The sequence below is a fragment of the Cotesia glomerata genome, linkage group LG2 (genome assembly GCF_020080835.1).
Source record: "Cotesia glomerata isolate CgM1 linkage group LG2, MPM_Cglom_v2.3, whole genome shotgun sequence".
Classification (NCBI taxonomy): Eukaryota; Metazoa; Arthropoda; class Insecta; order Hymenoptera; family Braconidae; genus Cotesia; species Cotesia glomerata.
The window spans coordinates 30,064,248-30,087,465 of record NC_058159.1 but is presented as its reverse complement, the minus strand read 5'-3'; the positions used below and the strand labels follow the sequence as shown (position 1 = coordinate 30,087,465).

The window sequence follows — 23,218 nt, the reverse complement described above, 5'->3', positions numbered from 1 at the left end:
TTTTCGAATGTAGCCTAAATACTTATCATAATAAATTGACTATTGGTGAGAATGATATAAAACCATGAAAAAGAACAACGTCCAGATCAAAATTTTTCCAACGGTACCAAATTTAACCATAAAATCCTATTTTATCATATAAATACACTAGCCATAAAATTTTTCTTATTCTCTTAATAATATAGATTGATTTATACCGATAATTCTTTGATTAAAAAATTGTTCTACTCGATTTAAAATCATCAAAATAATATTCTTGCACAAAAAAAAATAATTTTAAAAAGTTTTATTATCTTAAATTACGACGAAAAATTCTTGAATCAAGTAAAATTTACTTAAACTGTGAACAATTTCTTAGTTTAAAAATGTTTCTTCTCAAATCAAGAAAATTAAGTTCTTTAAAATTATTTACTTGATTCAAATTAATTTTTTTTTCATCAGTGTACGTAATTTAAATAAAACTATCTGTAGTTTGTATTTAGAAATAAGTTTGTCAAAAAATTGATAAATTTTAATGAATCTGAACAATAATTTCTTTTTGTCAGTCCATATATAAATGTATACCATAATTTTTGACAATGTATGAGATCAAATCCAGACATCTTCCATATCTGCAACAAATAGCCACTCTACCCCTCTACTATTCTTCAGCAATAATAATGAAAAAATCCCCTCAAAGAGAAGATATCGATTGATTCCAGTGTCTCGTGTGAAAGCCATGAAAATTGGCGATTTGCGATGTGAGTCATGACGTCTATCTCGTGTGTCGAGCAACATATCACCTACCCTGTGCTCTGTACTGAGAAGAAGCAATGAAGAAGGCGGAACTTTATTTAATGCAAATTTGTTCTCAATAAAGTTAAGACGGCGACACGACACACGTGAGACGCACAAAGTGTCGCGAGTCTTGAGGGACTAATTCAGTCTCAGTGCAGCCGGAGGAGTGTGGGGATGTGACGAGATGATCATCAGATGGGAAGGAGCCATATTTTGCTTATGCTTCTCCGCTGAATCGATTCTGCAAGTGCCAACCTGAACGTGTTGAGACTCATTCCACCCCTGTATTTTTTTATTAGGCTCCCCTTTGTCGCTTTACACTCTCAGCGTATTGCGTCGGGTGAAAATTCTCGTTTAGTTACTATACAGAAAATAATGAAAATAAAAATAAGAGACAAAAAGTGCAAACTCCATTTGCGATAGGATAGAGCTGGGTTGAATTTTCTGAGTGTGTTGTCATGATGATGATGAGCTCAAGTTGGAGTATAAGCTAGACGAGACGCTCCAGAAATTTACGGGCCGAAAACGGCGAGACTGTCGAGCAGCAAAACTAAGACCAAGACCAAGACCAAGAATTTTACGAGCTGGTCCTTTCTTGCACATGTACACAATACTTTCTCGGTTGATGCGACAACAACAGCCAACCAGCCGGCGATATAAGTGAAAGATGTGAGCAGAAGATTGTGGTTTACGAGCTTTAGCTTTTTCATTTGCTCCGCTGAGTGTTGTCCCCGTTTTCTGAGGCAACCGCAGACGAAAAACAGAGAATAATAAAACCTCTGAATAATAATTATCATAAAAAATTTAAAACAAAAGAGTAAATGAGAAATGAGGACGGGAAATATGAGAAAATCCCTCTTTGGAATGGGATGCGATCATTAGTCAGATTCAGTGCATCCTTCAATTCCCTTTTCACCGCCATTTAAATGGCAAGTATCGATTCTCGCCTGAGAACACTGGCGTCGTGTTCTCTCCTTCATTCTCAACCCTCCAATACTTGATCAGCCATTTTTCTTCTTTCTTCTTTCCATCACTCCTCTCTCACTTAAACATTTAATTTTCCCCGACAATGCCTTCTGTCATAGCTCGCCGTTGATTGAACCCGCGAAAAGGAAGCCCTGTCGGCGTAATTCAGCTCGCGTGACTCTTTTTTAGCTACTCTCGGTGAACACACTCACCTCAACCAGAGAAATCAGAGACCGCAAACAACAAACCATTGGAAAGCCTCTCGTATTTCTTCCAGCGTCTATTAACCCACTGGTGCTCCTGCTCTCTGATGCTGGTTACCTTGTTCATAATATTATACATATGAAGATCATATATATTAGCCGATAAATGTTACATATAAATATCCTGTCGATTACAACAAGAACATCAGTAACTCCTCAAAATGTGTTTATAACACTCAAAAATTACCCAAGGAGGTTATGATTTCAAACTAATGCCTCGCTGTTGATTACCGGTCATTTCCTCTGCTTCCCTCCTTAAAATCCCCTCGCTCCCTTTACTCGCTCTCGGGTCTACGTGGGCGTCAACCAAATCATATGGTGAATAATTTCGCTTCCAAGCACGGCTATTACCTCCAGGATACGGCGATCGCTTCATACCCGGTGAAAATTGCTCCTTTCGTTCGAGACACGGTGAATATATAAAAATCCCCTATCATACATTTATAATAAATATATAAAATCCATAAAAAGACAACAAAGTCTGTCCAAAGAGTTCCTTGGTTCATTTTTAGGTGCGTGTACGCGTATATCAGTAATCCGCCGGAGCAAATATGAGTGAGGGAATAGAAAGACATTGCGTGTGTCTTTGCTTCGGATATTACACATACATTTATGTGTATTGACAATGTGTATGTACAATATAAACATCCGAATGTATGCATGTATCATGTGGATGTTAGAGAGACAAGCGGATGGATAGGCGGAGCCAACAAGATCCACGGGCTTTGACTCTTTTACTTTTATTTGGACACACGTCTTCTTCGAATACCGAGTACATACACCCGCGTTATGTACTGTTTGTATTCCGTGGTATAACTGTATTTTCTCTGGCCCGCATTACTTCGAGAATACACTCTACTATGTACTTTATACTACTTTGCTGTATAAGTATATACATATATAAAATACATACATATATCGGTGAACAGTATTGATGGCGTATAAGTAGAGAAGAAAGTTTTTGAACGCTTTCAAAATTTATTCACGGGTACTTTTACCTATACATATGTACCAACATAGATACACCTTTGTGATCTCATTTTACACTTAACTTTACTTTGCTTAACTTAATATTTTACATTTTATATAATACATACATAAATAAAATCTAATTATTATTGTTACATATAATATAATATACGCCCGTTTTCTCTGTTGTAGATATTTACAAATTTTTATTAATTTTTTACGGTACGTTAGTTACTGGTAAGCAATTATTATTCTCAAGATAATATTGCTGGAAGTAAGTGTATATCAAATCTATATAAGGTAAAGAGTTAGAGGCTATGACTGGGAGCAACACAGCAACATAGCACAGCTAGAGTATTATGTACCATGGATATAGGATCAGAGACCAAGTACGTAGTGTACAAAGTCTTAACTAAACTTGTTGTTATTTTCTGCTGGCATCGTTATACTACAAGATGGAGAGAAAGAAAGAGAATAAAGTCAAGCGGACTAATGTTCTCGGCTCGACTAGTAGAAAAGATACATCTTAGCCACAACCGTGTTGCCACATCTTGTGACGGTCATCCTTGACGTCCTTCAGTAGTAAAAAATAAATAATACTCTTGACAACTCTCTATCTGGCGTCAACTTCTCTATAATTTATTCGATTAATTCTGAATCCCAGGAAAAAATATTAACAAAATAATGACTCGGCTCTCTTATAAAAATATCACGCCCAAGTTTACTTTGATTGAGGGCCTGGAAGATTTAAATGAGTCCTGCGTCCTGGGCCCGATGATCTTCGTATTTAAAATACCACGTTGCCACACCTCGGTAGACTCCGTGTAAACAAGACGTGACCAAGCAGTTCCCCACGTTTCGGGTAACTAAACGTGGTTGGCACTCGAATTACCTCTACTGAGTATACAGTACAGTTTTTTTCCTGCTGGTACTGCATAAGTAGGATGAGGATGAGGTGAAGAACCACCCAAAAGCCGGCTGTAGTCTCCAGTTCCAGTTCCACCAGCTCGATTGAGCGATAAGAAATAAATTACCAGTGAAATAAGCTGAGGAAGGTACGCTCGGTATGTAATAAAGTTAAGAGTGTAAACACTTCCTGGGATCCTTGGCATTCTTATGGATTCCTCCGGGTTTCCTTGTTTTAATGCAATCCTACAGCTGTCAGCCGGTCGATTACTCCTCTTGTGTCTTTAGCGCTACCTCAGCAGCATTCAGCTGTAAATATAATGTGTAATATCCATGCATCCATTATATACATACTCACATGCTCACTTTTATTGCCTTATACCGAGAAGGTGTGAGACGAAATGGTTACTCAACGTTGGTCATAATTTTTTCCCCCAAGCGAAACTGCTGCGCTTGACAATATGGAATGGCGAACAGCCATGTTGCCGTTCTTGAGCACACAGCATACAGGAGAGTACTATACCTCTTGCTGAAGCTAAGGCAACCTTAGCTCTGTATATTGTATACTCTATCTGAGTTGGCCTTCTTACTCCCATCTCTTCTCTTTTCTTCTTTGGTATATTGTAAATTGTACATCGTACATTGTGTACGCCAGACTCTCAACTTTGAGCCTTGTGCTGGTGTGTAAGACGTCGAGTACTCGCATTGAAGCCACAAAGACAGGAATAACGGGCCGCCAAGGGCCAGCCAGTAGCCGTATTATGTAGTTTGACCGGCATACACTGGTACTAGTAGCAATAACAGAAGTACCAGCAATAACAGTCGTAGTATTTTTTCCCATTCTCAACAACATCTACTCCAACAAACTCTACGGTGGTAAACTTATGTGACGTGATGACGCCGAACCCTTCGCAATTGTTATATATATATAAATATATAGCTTCAGCCAAAGTAAAGTAAGGGACGCATTTGCTAATCTCTCGCATATATACTTTGTTCTTTTTTCGACTCTCCTTCTCTCCACTCTCATTACTGAAGTACGGAGCTGTCGTACGTCTTTAACGTTTTTTCTCTAGTATACGTCGACGTCGAGCACCAGCACCAGCAACGGGGAGTAAGGCTTTCGTGGAAACCCCTCCGTGTCTTTATCTTGAGTCTCTGGCATCTACCGGAGGGTTTTGCTGCGATATATATAAATATATAACATACACACCATAGATCTCTTGGCCGCGTCAAAGAATCCATATAATACATACTTATAACATATAACAAAGTCTAGGAGCATATTTATATTGTCGGGTGTGTTGTAACGGTACAACCTACTATCCCCAAGACTGAAGACTGCTTAACAATCTACATTACACTAGGATGCTCGGCGATCGATCAATTTTAATAAACAAACTTTTACGGTCTGTGGTTACGGGTCTTCTTCTCTACTCTGTAGGTGCTCGTATTATATCGAACACACGCTTGCCGTTTTTCGGCGAGGCTACCAACCTCTCTTCTACATTCATTGCTCTCTTTCTCCTCACTACCGGTTCTTCGCGTCCTCGCCGACGAAACAAAGGCCGTTCAAGGTTGTCGGGAATTAAAAAAAGAGCCATGAAACATCACAACCAGCCTAGCCAGAGTATACCCAAAAAAATCAACACGAGACTATTACCAGAATCATTTCAGACATAATATATAACTTAGCCCATCAAACATATACTCACAAATGATGTATTTTTGTTTGCTTTCGTTTGTGACACACACGTCTCTTTCTTCATAATATTCTCCTTAATACATATAAATAATTCCACCAACCAGCATGGATATAATACTCCGTGACGAGTCTCTTCCGGTGTCACGCGATATCCAGGATCGCTGTAACTTAGTCAGTAGATTGAACGACTCTGGATGTCGAATCCAGGCTTTTAAAATCCCTGACAACCTACTCCAAACGGATTAAATCCATTTCCTAGTAGCTTCTGTGTTGGAGATGGTGTAGAGCGTTGAGAGTCCTTGTCGACAACTGCAAGGGCATCATGCTTCTTCATTTTTACTGGCATTACTACTACCACTTGCACATCTAGCTTCCAGGGTCTAGTATATATTGTAATATACGATCAAAAATACAGCTCCATTATGTTTAATGTAGAATGTGGAGGTTCGTGACCGAGACAGGGTCTGTACGGATTTCCGAAATCTCTGAACAAGAAAGAGCAGAGGGAGGATTCTAAAGAAATACGGAATTTGTATTGATAAAAAGGTATTTCTGTCAGCGTCTGCTCTTTATTTTCTCTTTTCAACGTTCCAGTTGATTATATCGCTCGTGCTTTGTATATATTTATTATTATTGTTATTATTATACACTACAGCACCCATATTTAATATATCAGAGATGTAGTGAAAACGGGGGTGTTGCAGGTAAGTTTAAAATAAAAATTACACGGTGTAATTTACTTAAGACATTAATTGCCCGAGCACACGTCATCGCTTTAGTTAACACGAAGGAGAACAATGATAACGAGGTTGTTTTTTTATAATTATAATTATATTTCGTTAAAAACTTGGTTACAAAGTGTGGAGAAATAATATTACAGTTATAAAATATTTTCATCTTGTCGGGAAGAAAAATCCTGTCGCATAGGAATCGATTTTACGTAGGAGTATTCTGAAGAGATAGTGCAGTGTACTCAGCTTAAATTTTTTGGGCTGAGGTCCAAAAGTGCACTCGTCGATGGAGCTTTTAAGTCCGCGGAACAGCCATACATTTTCTCTTCTCGGACATTATAATGGCGAGAGTTGTTGGTAGAGAGCAAGCGTAGCATAGCATGTACATAGTAGATAGCCAGGTTATATTAGAAGAGGAAAAATATTAAATGGTGAACCGAGGTTAGCTAGAGCAGATAACAATAACAGGAATGATGGAGATGAGCGAGACAGATACCGGAATGAAAGCAAGGGCTCCATGAAAATTCGATGCGCCACGGTAAATACTTAGTAATTACTCTTCGAAGTCGTTAAGCCTGGATCTGGCTTAATTTACGGCGGTCTTTACGCAACCGGCGTGCTGCGGTCCGATGTTTGTTACCATATAATATATACATTGTATATTATATATTCAGGCGATGAAAGCCTATCTTTCTCTATTATATTATCTTGCATGTAGAGAGTAGCGGCTGGGTACTCATACTGGGATTCTCAAATATCCAGAGAAGAGATCCGGTGTATATACGGAAAGAAAAATTTCTTGACTGGAGAACAAAATTCTTGCCTCAAGAAAATTTTCGGGTGCCTGAAGGAAGACCGAAGTTATGTTGGCCGAAGTAAAAATTTTTCTTGAAATTCTATTCTTGCTGGAAGTCATTTTTCCTTAATTCAAATTATCATAAATACTTGATACAATAAATTTTTATATTTGATCAAGATTTTTAGATACTTTAGGGAAGCAGCGCCACCTACTTCAGCTGAGAAAAAAATTTTCTCACCTTGAGAAAATTTTTATCTTGAATATTTGATACCCATTTTATATTATTTTAGCGTGTAATTATACATATTGAATGAAAAAAAAAGATTCAATATTATTTGATCTTCCCATTTGACATGTTAACCAATAGAAATATTAATGGAAATTTACTTCTATCTTTATATTTAATTTTTTGGAGCAAGAGAGAAATTTTCTCAAGATAGGAAAATTTACTTCTATCAAGCACTAAATTTTTTGGAGCAAGAGGCTGAATTTTCTCAAAACAAGATTTTCTTGACTTAAATTTTCTTGGATCAAGATGCGTATTTTTTAAAACAAGAGAATTAATTTTGTTGGAATAAGTGAAATTTCTTGTCAAAAAAAAATTTTTTTTCGCTCAAGAAAATAATTAGGAAGAAAAATATTTTCTTGGCTCAAGTGAACCTTCTTTTCTGTGTAGTAGTGCCTTTACTTCTTTTCCATATTACCTCCACCTACTTTAGTTTCACCTCAACCTCCAGCAGCGCCTCCATCATTTCTTTTCTCTCGGGTATTTGCGTTATCACCAGATCCTTCAGATTTCCGTTAGTTCAAACGCCCAGATAAATTTTACTAGTCATTTTTACGTCAAGCTGTGAATCATAAAAAATAACAAAAGAAAAGGAAAAGTAAAAAGATAAAAATAAAAAATTGTAACTGAGTAGAGCTCAAAAGGGAAAAGAAAAAATTTTTTTTGAAAGCAAGTTTGCTGTTGCAATTCGCATTGGCCCGTACGTTTTACGCTTCGTTACAGGAGACCGGATAGGTAGAACGGGAATCGTGCAAAGATTTTACGATGCCAGCTCGTAAGCCGATACTTTAGGGATTCCTCTCGCTGGTTATTCAGTTTTTTTTTTTTTTTTTATTTATTTTATTTAACTTTACTTTTTCAGTTCAAACTGACTCCCCCGCAGGGAGCGACACTGAAAAGGCAACAAAAAAAAAAAACCAATAAATAATATGATAAATAAAAGCTGAGCTGGTAAAGTTTGTGGTTACGCCACTGGCAAACTGGCAATTTATCGAAAAGAGATGGAGACTCGATCATTTAAATCAAACAATTATTCGTATTGAGATCGAGTCATTGTGTGTTTTAAACGGCCTTTATCATTATTATTATATTATATTACAATACTAAAACTAAATTCGTGTATTACTATATTTATAGTAGTATTGTAACAGCTGCGTTTCAATTTGCCGGCATGCAGACATTTACCCGCTAGTTGTGAAGTTTTAAAAAAAAAGTGCCCCGCATCGCGTGACTCGATTATAAATCGACAATATGCTTGCAATAATCTAAGACCTATATAAAATAGCATTAGTACATCATTGAAGAGTTGTTTACCAAACGAATCATCTAGTCTGTAAGCACGCATACATTTTCAGCGCAGCTTCTATTCCTTATCTTCAATTAACCTTCTTATAATTATTATTACTGTCACTAGTCTTCATTATTATTATTATAACTTCAAATTCAAACTTTAACTTACCTAAATAATTAAAAAAGTAATTTAAAATTTATTATTAAATAAAATGCGTATAATACTAGCCGACATTGTTAATTTTTGGAGTTTTTTTTAATTATTAAATTAAAACTGAATAATATTTTTTAAAAATTGCACTTATAATTTAAGTTTTTTACAAATGAAATTTTAAAAAAATTTTTTTGTAATAATTTTTTTGATAAAAATTTTTATGACAAAGTTAGCAGTCACTTTACCATTTTTTAATAAATAAATTTGCTCAAAAAAATAATTTCTAAAAAATTTGATTTTTTACTTTTTTAAAATTTTCTAAATATCAATTTTTTTTCTCATTTTTTTTTATGAAAATAAAGTTAGCCGATTATTAAAAAAAATTTTTTTCATTTGTTAAAAACTTCAAAAACTATAAGTGCAATTTTTAAAAAATATTATTCAGTTTTAATTTAATAATTAAAAAAAACTCCAAAAATTAACAATGTCGGCTAACTTTATTATTATTTTTCTTTGACTTAATTTATTTGTTAAAAAAAATCTTAAAATTATAAAATATCTGATAGATTAATTTTCATAAAATTTTTATAATAATAAAGTTAGCCGACATTTTTGATTTTTTTATTTTGCTTAATTTATTAAATTATAACTAAAAAATATTTTTTTCAAATTGCATTTATAGTTTTTGGAGTTTTTAACAAATGAAAAAAATTTTTTTTAATAAATCTTAATATAAAAAATTATAAAAATTTTTAAATGTCAGCTAACTTAATTTTCATAAAATACGTCATAATTTTGATGATAATCTTACCACTAATACGCCTCATATCGGCGTCTGAATCCCCAAGTCGCCTTCACGGGCTCTGATCTCCACTCGAGAGCAACAAGACAGCTATTATTGCCAATAAACACCATACCAATAATTATTATTATTATAAACCTGAGTTTAAAAATTATTTCACGAATTGAAGACACGGTATAAATTATTATCACCCTTTAAATAAAAGTCTTTGTAATGGAATTTTCCAATATGCGCACTGTAATTTATATTTATTATTGTGGAGTGGAAAATATTATTATATTACTATCGGTATTGATAATATATACGTTAGATATTTAATTGAAACTTCAATTCAATCAACAAACAATTCACGGAGATTAAAAGTCACATTGACAATGTACATTATCACCGGTGTTACCGGTGAAAATTATTTATGTATTGTTAGAGATGATATATGATTTAGTATATATGTATATATATAAACCGAGCAATATACAACACACGACACAACGTACCACAGTCGAGATCCAACGAATAACGTTCCACGGATGATCCGGTAGTACTGGCTGGAGTTTAGTGCCGCGAGACGCCACCAGAGCGCCCGGGCGGGTCCATTGTCCGACGCCACCGTGCGTATCCCCACTTAATATATCTTTTTCATATAAATACACGACATACATCACAAATGTGTGTGTATATTTGTGTTTATGTGCGCAAGGATATGGATACATCTGGGGATATTACAGTGTAAGTGTGTGTTATGTACAACCGACCGTAAATACTACGCTCTGTGCTTTACTACATCAACCCCACTACTAATACTACCACCACTTTGTGATGACGACGCGAATACGAGGTACGAGCACGACCACCGGTTCCACCACGCGCAACAAAGAAATAAACCTATGGAAAAAAAATTTTTTTACTGGCGAATTATTATTATTATTATTATTATTATTATTATTGTTGTTGTTATTATTCACGTGCTTTTTCATACATGGCTCTGAAGTTAACAGACATTAGAAATATTGTTAGAATTTTGGAATAATTGATTATGAAAAAAATTCCATAGAAATTTTAAAAAATTTTTTAAATTGACAGCTTACAGCTAACTTCAGTAGTATTTTTCATCCATTTTACTGAGACACTGACATGTGATTCTTTTATAACTTTATTGCAAAATTATTATAAAAAAAAAACAACCTTGCAGTCACTATGTAACTTCCGTGACTTATGAACTATAAAAAATTAAAATTTTGCGTTATTAAATAATGACTTTTATTAAATTGTACTGTATTTTTTTAACTATTGACGTTTTTAAAGTTATAAGCTCATCCCGATGTTACACTCATCAAGAGCTTTCATTTGAGTACCCACATGAATTTTCATATATTTTTCATATATACATATATATAATATATATAAATATATGAAAAATTGATGTGGGTACTCAAATGAAAGGTCTTGATAAGTGTAACATCGGGATGAGCTTATAACTTTAAAAACGTCAATAGTTGACAAGATACAAGGTAATTTCTCAATTATGTTAAATTGCACTGTACTTTCTTAACTATTGACATTTTTAAAGATATAAGCTCATCCCGATGTTACACTCATCAAGAGCTTTCATTTGAGTACCCACATGAATTTTCATATATTTTTCATATATACATATATATAATATATATAAATATATGAAAAATTTATGTGGGTACTCAAATGAAAGGTCTTGATAAGTGTAACATCGGGATGAGCTTATAACTTTAAAAACGTCAATAGTTGACAAGATACAAGGTAATTTCTCAATTACGTTAAATTGCACTGTACTTTCTTAACTATTGACATTTTTAAAGATATAAGCTCATCTTGATGTTACACTCATCAAGAGCTTTCATTTGAGTACCCACATGCATTTTCATATATTTTTCATATATACATATATATAATATATATAAATATATGAAAAATTGATGTGGGTACTCAAATGAAAGGTCTCGATGAGTGTAACGTTGGGATGAGCTTATATCTGTAAAAATGTCAACAATTGACAAAATACAATGTAATTTCTTAATTATTGACATTTTCTAAGATATAAACTCATTTCGATGTTACACTCATCGAGACCTTTCATTTGAGTACCCACATGGCATTTTTCATATATATTATATATATATGGTATTTGTGAAATATATAAATATGTAAAATATATGAAAAATTGATGTAGGTATTCAAATGAAAGCTCTTGATAAGTGTAACATCGGGATGAGCTTATATCTTTAAAACTGTGAATAGTTCATGAGATACAAGGTAATTTCTTAATTATGTATCTTCTCTTCATATGAGAAAATTATAAAAAAATTATTAGTAAAAATTTTTAGCAGCATTTCTTTTTATTGTAATTGATTTATTAAATTAAAAAAAAAATAACAGTTGTCAGTTAACTTCAATATCATTTTCGTTCTCACATTTTTATTTGCTGATACCGGAAAATATTAAGCACGGACGTGGACAAGAAAGATGTTATCTATTTGTATAGATTGAATATAAATCCCGAGAACTACTGGTTGGAGGTATTATGATACAGAAAGTTGCGGATAACCGACACTTTTTTATTTTAAATAAACAAATTATACATTTATAATGGAGGATTATTATTATTTTATTTTATTTTTATAGCAGTTGGAAATCGGCCACTATACACGCTTGGTTGATGGATGAAGTTTTTATGACAGCACTCTAGAAGTTATAGGTACGTATATATACGTCGATTTTAATTTTAAGGAATAAATTAAATTTTTATGGAATAAGAATTGCAGATAAAAATTATTATGGTTTTTTATAAGAGTAATTTTTTATAACTAAAATTGTTAAATTTTTGCTTGATAATATGTAGAGTATGACTTTCAGTTCCATTGTTAAAAATTATTATTGTTATATATTCTGACAAGTCATAAATCTGTCGTAAAATTCATACTGAAAACAGTCTGACAGGTTTTATGGAAAAATTTTAGGTATGAAGAAATAATTTTTGCATGTAAAATTAATTACAAGTTCTTATGAAATAATAATGATAATTTGCAATTATAAAAATTGTCAAAAATTATCATACGTAAATATTGCTGATTAATTTGCAATTTAAATAGTTCTTTTTAAATTAATTATCAAATATGCTAATTAAACATGAAAAAAATTTCGTAACTTATGTTTATTAGCTTCAAAAAAATAAAATTGCAGATTTTTTTTGCATATAATTAATTTTTAATTAAATCAAACAATTTCTATTTCTATTAAAATTGTCGGTAAAAAAATATTACATATAATATTAATTCTTAAACATCGATAAGTAAATCTAAGAATTATTTGATTGAAATAATTTATGATACTACCTGTTAAAAAAATCGAAAATCAATAAAAAATTTCGATTTTACTGATTGCTCAAGGCTTAGTGATATATTTAAACTGTTATTGCTATGAAATAAGTGTTTAAAATTCACACCTGTTGTAATTTAAACATACATTTGTCAACTAAGATTTAAAAGTATATACTCATAAAAAAATTAAAATATATACATTTATTTAAAAAATGTAAATTAAAAATCGAGAAAATTTTTCTGGTAAAATTTCGGAGCAGAGGTGATTTTATTGTTGGTATTATTATATTTTTATGGATTGTCAAGTGTTTTTATCTTGACACCTGGATTATTTTAATATCTTTATACTTTTATTGTCAAAGTTTAAGCGTGAAGGTCGAATCCAACGAGCACAATGCCGTATATGAGTGTTGGTACTTTTTGCAAAATGTGTGTGTGTGTGTGTGTGTGTTGGATTGTGAGCTCTACTCGGCTGTACTATAATTCCTCTCTGATCGTGATGGCCTCCTGGCGATACGTTTGAACGAGATAGTGGCGGGAAAACAAATACAGGGGAGCGATTAGATAAGCCAAACCGGTGTGAAGACTAGATAAAAAATACTTCAAGTGCAATCACAAGTATTGTGAAGTATTTTCAATAGAATTAAATGGGACACTAACTCAAAAGTATATTTATAAAATAAACATTTAGGAAATATTAAATAACAAAAAAACATCTTAACTTATTTTTGTATGAACATGTTGATGTTTAGATCAAACAAGACTTAAAAAGACGAAATAGTAACATCAATGATAATGAAGAAAACAAAGATGAGTTATTTTTTAACTAGCAACCTTGCAGTCACTATGTGACTTGTGAACTATAAATAAATAAAATTTTGCTTTATTAAACAATGACTTTCGTTAAATTGCACTGTATTTTTTTAACTATTGACGTTTTTAAAGATATAAGCTCATCCTGATGTTACATTCATCAAGAGCTTTCATTTGAGTACCCACATGCATTTTCATATATTTTTCATATATACATATATATAATATATATAAATATATGAAAAATTGATGTGGGTACTCAAATGAAAGGTCTTGATCAGTGTAATGTTGGGGTGAGCTTATATCTTTAAAAATATCATCAGTTGACAAGATACAATGTAATTTCTTAAATATTGTCATTTTTTAAGATATAAACTCATTTCCATGTTACACTCATCGAGACCTTTCATTTGAGTACTCGCATGGTATTTTTTATATATTTTATATATATGGTATTTGTGATACATATAAATATATCAAATATATGAAAAATTGATGTGGGTACTCAAATGAAAGGTCTAGATGAATGTAACATCAGGATGAGATTATATCTTTAAAAATATCATCAGTTGACAAGATACAATGTCATTTTTTAATTACTGACATTTCTTAAGATATAAACTCATTTCCATGTTACACTCATCAAGACCTTTCATTTGAGTACCCGCATGGTATTTTTTTATAGATTTTATATATATGGTATTTGTGATATATATATAAATATATAAAATATATGAAAAATTGATGTGGGTACTCAAATGAAAGGTCTTGATGAGTGTACCATCGGGATGAGCTTATATTTTTAAAAATGTCAATATTTCCCAAGATACAAGTTCATTTCTTAATTATTAATCTAGAGATAGAGCATTTTCGAATGCAGCCTAAATACTTATCATTATAAATTGACTATTGGTGAAAATGATATGAAACCATTAAAAGGCACAACTCCAGTTCTTGACTTACCAAATTTAACCATAAAAACCCATTTTACCATATAAATACCCTAGTCACAAAATTTTACGTATTCTCTTAATAACATAGACTATTAAAGATGAAAAGCACGCCGCGAATCTTTATAAAACAATTTGCGAAGAGATAACACAAATAGAGAAAGATAAATAGTATGCCCAAGAGGTGGCTGATTGGACGTTGGGGCTTGGCACAATAGCACTAATTAACATCAATTACAAGCAAGTATTAAGCCAGCAGCCAACATTGAGCATAAGAGGAGATGGTGATTTTGCGACGATGTATTTGTAAGAGAGTGACCAACATAATGGCTCGGGGCTTGTTTAAACGTGACCACTGGAAGAGCAAGCTTTGTCAAGCTATTAACCAGTGATATATCGGAATTCAAATGCAACCCCTGATAGACGTCAATTGTTTAATCCTCTTTAAATTTTTTTCTCTCTTTTCTCGTGGCTCGTTGGTAGACAATACTCCGTCCCCACAGACCACCACAACATACAGCATACATCATACATCATGTAGATGCCAACAGCAAGACTTCCGTACTTGTATTCAGAGCTATCATCACAATCCGGCTTGCTCTCATCCAGAATAAATAATGAGGCGTTAATTACAAGTCGTTTTCCTGACAACGATAAAAAACCTGAAAGGGAGAGTGTCTGTATCAACCTCAAACTAAAAAATCAAGGGAGAGACAAAGAATTAAAATGATAAAAATAAAACATATAATACGCAAGAAGTATAATACAAATAAAGAGTGTCCTTGGCTTGGCCAGGTGTAACTACACCATCCAGGAGAGTATCACCCTTGTTGACTGTCGACAGTTGTCGTTAAAGTCAGAGCTTTGTAGCCATTCCGGGTGGTATCCCTAGTGGGTAGGGGTTGCAGTCAAGTATCAACAGCTTGGAGCGTGTACCCATACTTACTCCTAACTGGAAACTCCATACCATACTATCCTAGTATGCTAGTATATAGTTAGGGGTGTCACCATAGCAACAGACCGCGGTTTTTCCTCCTACACCTACACCTCTACTCCCACTCAGTCCTGACTGGAGTCTCAACATCCTCATACTAATACTTCTTTATTTCTCTTAGCTCTCTCTGGTGTTTACTCTTTCGAAAATTCTACAATCGGCATCTCGTGTTCCTATCAGACTAGTGTGTATGTAGCATTCTACATGCTAGATGTTGAATTTTGAATGTAGAGAGTGTGTCTATGTGGTGTGTACTCCTACTGACTACTACGACAAGTACAAGTAGTACGTCGTTCACTCACCGGTATTTATAAGAGCCGCAGCAGCAGCACGAGGACTCGCGCGTACAACAACGCCGGGGTCATCCGTGCAGTCTTTCTTCTTGAACGGGACGTCGTGACCGTCGAATTGCCACCAACAGTTCAGAGTTAATGCTGGATTTTTTTATGTGAAATAATACCAGCAGAAAAAAGTCTTTTTCTTCATTACTGCTGCTACTATACTGGGCTTGATGCTATTCAATGTCATTGATGATGTTACTGATGGTGTAAGTTACTATACTCAACTTCTATCCAAGCACGTCGACTAACACCAGAAAGACACTTTGGATAAATAATATAAGTAAAAAAAAAAGAGGTGAAAAGAAATAAAATATAAAATAAAACCGGAGATTTTCTTAATGAAGAAAATAAAATTTTAGCTTCACGAGGAGACACGTCCGCGGCCACAAACGTCGCGACTAGGTCTCTCTTTCTCTAACTTTCTTTGAGTATGCGCTCCCTCGTTGGTATACGTACACATAAAATACACCAGCTCATTCGTCGGGCTCTCTTCTCTTCTCTTCCCCAAGCCTAGGCTCCCTTCAGCACCCCTCTGGCTCACGGAATATCGATTCTGTAGCGCTGGTGGTCTACCCGGGCTCCCACTCGTCGCCCACCACGTATGCGCCATTTTGCAGAGAAACTTTCCCGGTTGAATCCGAGTTATAGTACTTACTGTACTGTTATACTAGATCCGAGCTCCCAAGGTAGCGTAGGAGCGAGTTTTAGTTCGAGTTGTTTCGAGAAATACCTGGTTGATACCATCAGGACAATCGACAATCACACTGCCAACACTCCTGATCTCATGTCTTATTTCTTCTATTTTCTATACCTGTCTAATATTACTCGGTAACAAATTATCCAGATGGTGGAACGAGTCAAATTGAATAGCATAAGTGAGGGAATTTTTAGGATATACACACAGAAAAAAAAATAACTTGAATGAAGAAAATAATTTTGAAGAACTTCATTTTCTTTATTGGAGTAGAAAATTTTTAAAGTAAGAAATTTTTCTTGGTTTAAATAAAATTTACTTAATTCAAGTTTATTTTTTTTTGTTAAATATTTACAAATGGAGTCAACCATTTTATTATTTTTATTTTTATTTTTTTGAATGAAATTTATATTTGATTTCAGTGATATATTTTTTTTTTTAAATACATAAAAAAATGAATCTTAAAAAAAAAAGTTGATTGTCACAATTTTGAAAAATTTATAAATTTTTTAAAAAATTGTGATTTTTTTTTAAATTGTTCGTTTTTTTATATACTTTTCAAAAAATAATATATCAAAAAGAGATAAAATATAAATTTTACCCAAAAACATGAGAGTTAAAATTTTTTCCAACTTTTGAATGCAAAAAAGCTATCGAAATTTTTATTTTTTTCTTTCACGACATTTTTTATGATAAATCCGCCGTAAAAACAAGCATGATAAAAAAAATTAAATAATGTTAATTTTTCACCTAGATATGGCCAAAAATAGGGTTGACCCCACTTGTAAATAATTACCTTTTTTTTTCTGTTTCAAAAGTTTCATTGTCTTGAAACAAGAAAATTTCCTTAAACCAAGAAAAATTTTTCTACTAAAATCAAAAAAATAAATTTTTCAAAATTATTTACTTAATTAAAATTAATTTTTTCTGAATGTCTTCAAGCTCAAACTCTAGATCATTGGACACATTTCATGCGTACAAATCTTCAAAAATTTTCTTTCAGTCACAATTATCTTACACTTAAAATTTCACCCTAAAAAAATTACTAAAATTTTCTTCCATAAATTAAAAATCACCCAAAAAACTAAAAAAATATTTACGAGTCATTTGTTATTATTAGTATTATTATCATCGTTACAATAATAATGTATAAGGATTTATATATATAGTATATAATATAAATAAATAATGCTGATAATACTTAATAAAATAAAATAATAACACAACAGATTTTCTCGCGAATTAAATAATAAATCCGCGATAAAATAAAGATGAGTTTGATAATATAATAAAATAATGATGATATCCTCAGAGCAGGTTCCCAGGACCTTAGATTTCTTAATAAGGAGATTACTTAAGGGAGTTATTCCTCGTTTGATATTCATGCTGTCTACGATAAGTTGAGCGTGAAATATCAATCACGTTCCCGAGATAAGCTGATGCTACCGCTTCTTGCGAAATCCCTTGCGGTATCCCTTGCCGAACCATCCGGGGTTCTTGGCAGTAGCCGTGGGAGTAGAAGCAGTCTCGTCTTCAACCTCAGTAGCTTCAATATTGCTTTCATTCTCAGCTTCCATACCAACAACCTCACTAGCTTGGTCAGTTTGCTTAGCATCAAGCTGATAGAACAAGCAAACAGGCGAGCCCTCATTCTCCATACAAAACCCACAGGCAGGTTTGGGATCAGGCTCCTTAATCAGGTTCCTGTCCTGCTTGATCGCGGGCGACTGTATCAGCGGATAGTACAGCAAGGGCGTCATTTGCGGGTAAAAAAACATGGGAGGAAATGGCAAGCCCATAGAAAGGAATGGTAGTGCGGTGAAAAATGGAGCCGAGTAGGCGGTTAATTGTTCGGCGAGCTCGATAGGGGAAGGGGTTGTGCAGTCTTCTTCCGTTTTTGGTATTGTTTCATCTTGTTGTTTTATTTTAATCTCATCCAAATTGTCAGTGACATCCAAACTTTCGTCAACGTCCTCACTCAGAGAATTTAATTTCAACTTATCTCTACAACTTAAAGCTACTGAAGGCTCTTCTAAGCACGGCTGAGTAGTCGTGGTAAGCTCACTGGGCTGCAGTCTTATCGCGTGGTAAAAGATTGGATCTTTTGACCTATTGTATTGTGGAATTTCTAATCCTAAATGGTTCATAACTCTCGTCATTACATCGTCACACCGTCCGTTTATTTTAAGCGTAGCACTCTCGTCTTTAGGAGTCCACTGAAGATTTACAATGTACAGTGAGCCGCGTTTGTGTACTGGCCTGTCCATTTGCCACAACCACGGGTACTTCTTCAGTACTTTGAGACTTGAACCCAAACAGAGAATTACGTCGGCTTGTTTCGATGCCCGACTAGCACCATTCCAGTTTATCGGAAAAGGTAAATTACCTCTTTCCCCGAAATGCACTATCGAATCTTGAAGCACCGAGCTGCATTTGTGACACATTCTCCCGGTCCCGTGTGAATACCTCGCGGTTTTTTCCGTCACGTCGAACAGTCGCCAGTACTCTCGTGACGGCTTGCAGTTACGACATACCTCTACGTACATGTTCCCATGAACCTCGGATAATGAGCTTCGTGGGATTCCGCTGCGTAGATGAAGCCCGTCGCAGTTTTGTGAGACTATGTATTTGAGGATGTTTGCTTTGTAGAGGGCATACAGAGCCATGTGAGTGACTGTAGGCTCCGCTTGGCTGAGATCATGGTTCCTGAGACGAAAGTTTGAGTTAGTTAATTTTATTATGGAGGATTTGGCTGCTACTCAGCAGCCCAATTTTAAAACACAGTAATTGACAATTTTAAGATTTTTATAAATTTTTCTTATTATAAAAAAGTTTGCCCGCCTACACGGAAAGAACAAGATGACACTGGATATCATCCAGATTATACTCAGTGATATCTGTGGCGAAAAAAAATTTTCAGATAGTAGCTAGTATAATCTAGATTATACTGAGTGATATCTGGATTACACTCAGTGATATCTGTATTATACTCATTTTAATCTGGGATGATATCCAGTTTCATTTTGTTCTTTCCGTGTAATTGATAAAAAGTTTGATTTATGAATAGAAAATAGTTGAATATAAATATTTTTAAGAAAAAATACTTGAAATTAAGCTCTAAAAGTTATAAGAAATGCAGCAATACTAAAAAAAATCAGGTATAAAAATTTTGCGGTTACTGTGTTTTAAAATTGAGCAGCCGTACTGCTGTGATACTTACCCGATATCTTTACCCTGCTGCATACGCGTCCAGACACCATTTGTGCCTCGGTAGTCGGGAATTGAAGCGGCTGTACTTATTCCAGCGCCGGTGTAAACTGTCAGGGTTGTTGCTCTGCTGATTGCTGCTGCTAATCTCATACATTTTTCTTCTAAGATATCTGGAGGGTCTTCCACTTCTTCTAATCTTGCTTTTACTTTATCTCTTTTTTTTTGTCTGGATTTTAAAAAAAAATTTTGGGATTTTTTTATTGAAATTTGTTTAATAGATGTTTGATAGTTGAAAAAATTTTTAAGAAATAAATTATTACAAATTTTGAACAAAAAAAAATTTATAATAAATTTTAATAAAAAAAAAAATTATAATAAGTTTTGATAGAAAAAAAAAATTAAAAAAAATTGACGTAGAAATTTTAAAAAATTCAATTTTTTTTAACAATTTTTTGGAACAAATTTTTTTGTCAAATAAAATTAAAAAATTAATGTTATAATTGTTAATACAAACTAAAATTAATTTATTCTTTTAATGGCATTTAAAGATTACAAATTTTTTTTTTGTCATATTTAAAGAAAAAAAAAAGTTAAATACCTTAAATTAACCTCCTTGACAATATCACCGCAGGAAGACAATAGTTCAAGTTCTTCTGGTGTTCTATTCACTTCAGATTTATTTAGAATTGCGGATACCTAAAAAGAAAAAAACAAAAAAGAAAAAAGAATGACTCACAGTTGACGTGGATTTAAATTTTAAATGGACGAATTAAAATACTGAGAAATAACCAAAAATAAAAATTAAATTTTTAATAATTTTTGTAACAACCAAATTATGGCAAAAAAATTGACATGTAGAAATTTAAAAAAATTAAAAAATGCAATTTTTGAATAATAATTTTTTGGGAACAAATTTGTTAAAAAAAAATTAAAAATGAAAATTAATTTATTAGATCTTTAATAATTAACAAAATTACAAAAAATGAAATATGCAAATTTTTAAATAATAATTTTTTGGAAACAAATTTGTTTGTTAAAAAAAATGATTAAATGATTGTTAACTTAAATGTCATAAATTAAAAACCCTTAATTACCTTTTTCAAAGTAGCAACTCTCTCGTCTTTAACCTTAAGAGGCTTCAATGTAACCGAGCGTCTTCTCGATATGAATTTATCGGTGTTACTTTCCTCCATCTTTAATCAAAAGCAATTCGAGAGTACGGACAGCGTTTTAAGGAGATATCCATCGACGATAATTCACGTGAGAAAATCACGTTAAATAACAGCCATGGCAATGACATTTTCTTGATAATAGTACTCAAATATATTATTACATCTTACACTGTTATTAGTATTATTAAAATAATAACAAATATTAATAATATTTTTGCGATTATTGTCTTTTGGAGAAATCATCGATGCAGCATACTCGGATAAGTCACTTTTACAATTGTTCACTGATGAAATACGCATTTCAGGATTATGTATATATATAATATATGTATATATAGATTTAACTAGACTAAAATATGTGTGGTCAGGTAAGTAATGATTTTCTTATGATCCTAAGTCTTTCCAGGTACTAACTCCTCAATCCATTGACATTTTATTGTTAAACGGTCACTCCCCTTCTATAAATATTCTTGCATGCTAATTCCGGAAACAAATGTAATCAACAATAATCACTGCATGTTTTGTTTTTAACTTTGACAAGCGTTGCGTTTACTTTTTTATAGATGTAACACACACTTACTACCACGGCAGGATCATTTTATTTGCTTTATCATCAGGCGGCAACATTTGCCGCCATATTTAAATTTTATCCGCAAGATGGCGTTACTGCGCGGGAAAATTTAAATTGACACGTGGGTCATACGAAATTTAATTTAAAATTGAATTAATATGAAATGAAATTTAATTTAAAAAAATTTGAAAATTAATTTAGCAGATATTTAATCATTTTTTTAACAAATAAATTATGGCACGACATTAAAGTTAACAGTCACTTGATAATTTTTTAATTTTATTTAACAAATAAATCTTTTCTGAAAAAATTATTTTTAAAAAATTGCATTTATAATTTTTTAAATAATACTAAAAGTTAGCCGACGTTTTTAATTTTTTGATTTTTTTTAATAATTAAATTAGAACAAAAAAATTTTTTTTAAAATTGCACTTACAGTTTTTAAAGTTTTTTACAAATGGAAATTTTTTTTCCTTTTTTTTTGTAGCCAATTTTTCAATACAAAAAATTAAAAAAATTTTTAAATGTCGGCTAACTTAATTTTTATATTTTTTAAAATTTCTACGTCAATTTTTTTTTCTCATTTATTTTTGCCATAATTTATTTATTAAAAAAATTCTAAAAATTAATAAATATCTGCTAAATTAATTCTCATAATTATGGCAAAAAAAATTGACATGTAGAAATTAAAAAAAATGTAATTTTTTAAAAATAATTTTTTGGAATAAATTTTTTTGTTAGTTAAAATTAAAAAATTGTCGTGACTGCTAACTTTAATGTCATGTGAGTCATTCACTTTTAATTAATAAAAAAAATTTTATTGCTTCATAAAAAGGTTCTTCACCTGTAAAAATTTTTTATTGCAACTAAACTCTTAAAATAAATTAATTGGAAAATAAAATAGTAAAATATTAATTAAAAAATTTTTTTATTACAGAAATATACTTACATCTATAATATTTATATAAACAACGAAATATATACATAAGTGATATAAATAAAATTTGAAGTTTACAATCAACGGATGTAAAAAATTTAAAAAAAGGAATTTTATCAGGTACTTTGTCATTTTAAAAGTTCAATATTTCTCAATCTAATCTATAGATTATTACTTATTGATTCACGACATAATTTCTAAAATTTGATTGATTTTACTCGACATCATTTGATAATAATTATCTACATCAAGGTTCACTTATAATAACAACAATTGAAATAATTTATCTCTACTCTAAGAATCAGCTGAATATTTACACCAATTGAAAATTATTGCCAGTCTCTTTACAAAAGGACTATTTCTAACTTTAACAACTAATAAGATTACAGAAATGCTTTTATCAGTAGAGAAAAAATTTTTTTTTAATTTAAATTCTACACTGAAAAGAAATAATTAATTTGAATCAAGAGAAAAATTCTTGAATCTAGTAAAATTTACAAATCAACACAAAATTTCTAATAATTTTTTCAACAAATAA

The 23,218-nt window shown here is 32.3% G+C and overlaps 2 protein-coding genes and 1 long non-coding RNA gene across 4 annotated transcripts in view; 1 reads left to right on the top strand and 2 right to left on the bottom strand.

Annotated features, from left to right (window-relative positions):
- The window catches only part of LOC123259531 (caskin-2), a 56,910-nt gene extending 40,415 nt beyond the window's left edge, over nt 1-16,495 (bottom strand). Inside the window, exon 1 of one of the 2 annotated variants that reach the window (XM_044720098.1) lies at nt 16,058-16,495. Coding sequence is in view for 1 of the 2 variants with exons in the window: in XM_044720097.1 (XP_044576032.1) it covers nt 9,658-9,673 (16 nt within the window). In the remaining variant the exon portion in view is untranslated. Of the gene's footprint in view, nt 1-9,657; nt 10,201-16,057 lie in introns of those variants that run through there. The other variant, XM_044720097.1, reaches the window with a different exon arrangement.
- Nucleotides 12,004-21,863, top strand: LOC123259563. The gene is made up of 3 exons (XR_006508267.1): nt 12,004-12,197; nt 12,304-12,376; nt 21,736-21,863. It is a non-coding gene; the product is annotated as an uncharacterized LOC123259563 (long non-coding RNA).
- On the bottom strand, nt 18,042-21,738 carry LOC123259536 (NAD-dependent protein deacetylase sirtuin-7). Its single transcript, XM_044720107.1, has 4 exons — nt 21,095-21,738; nt 20,599-20,696; nt 20,011-20,226; nt 18,042-19,496 (listed from the first exon to the last, which is right to left on the bottom strand). Exons 1-4 carry the CDS (start codon nt 21,191-21,193, stop codon nt 18,233-18,235), a joined length of 1,677 nt encoding a protein of 558 aa, XP_044576042.1. The 5' UTR covers nt 21,194-21,738; the 3' UTR covers nt 18,042-18,232.
- Nucleotides 21,864-23,218: the final 1,355 nt, after the last annotated feature.

What these genes read in the sequence shown, in the direction of transcription:
- LOC123259536 (XM_044720107.1), bottom strand. Translation starts at nt 21,193, where the DNA reads ATGGAGGAAAGTAACACCGATAAATTCATATCGAGAAGACGCTCGGTT. An exon ending in GAGTTGCTACTTTGAAAAAG is followed by an intron (nt 20,697 to 21,094) that starts GTAATTAAGGGT and finishes TTTTCTTTTTAG; the next exon opens with GTATCCGCAATTCTAAATAA. An exon ending in CAGCAGGGTAAAGATATCGG is followed by an intron (nt 19,497 to 20,010) that starts GTAAGTATCACA and finishes CTTTCGTCTCAG; the next exon opens with GAACCATGATCTCAGCCAAG.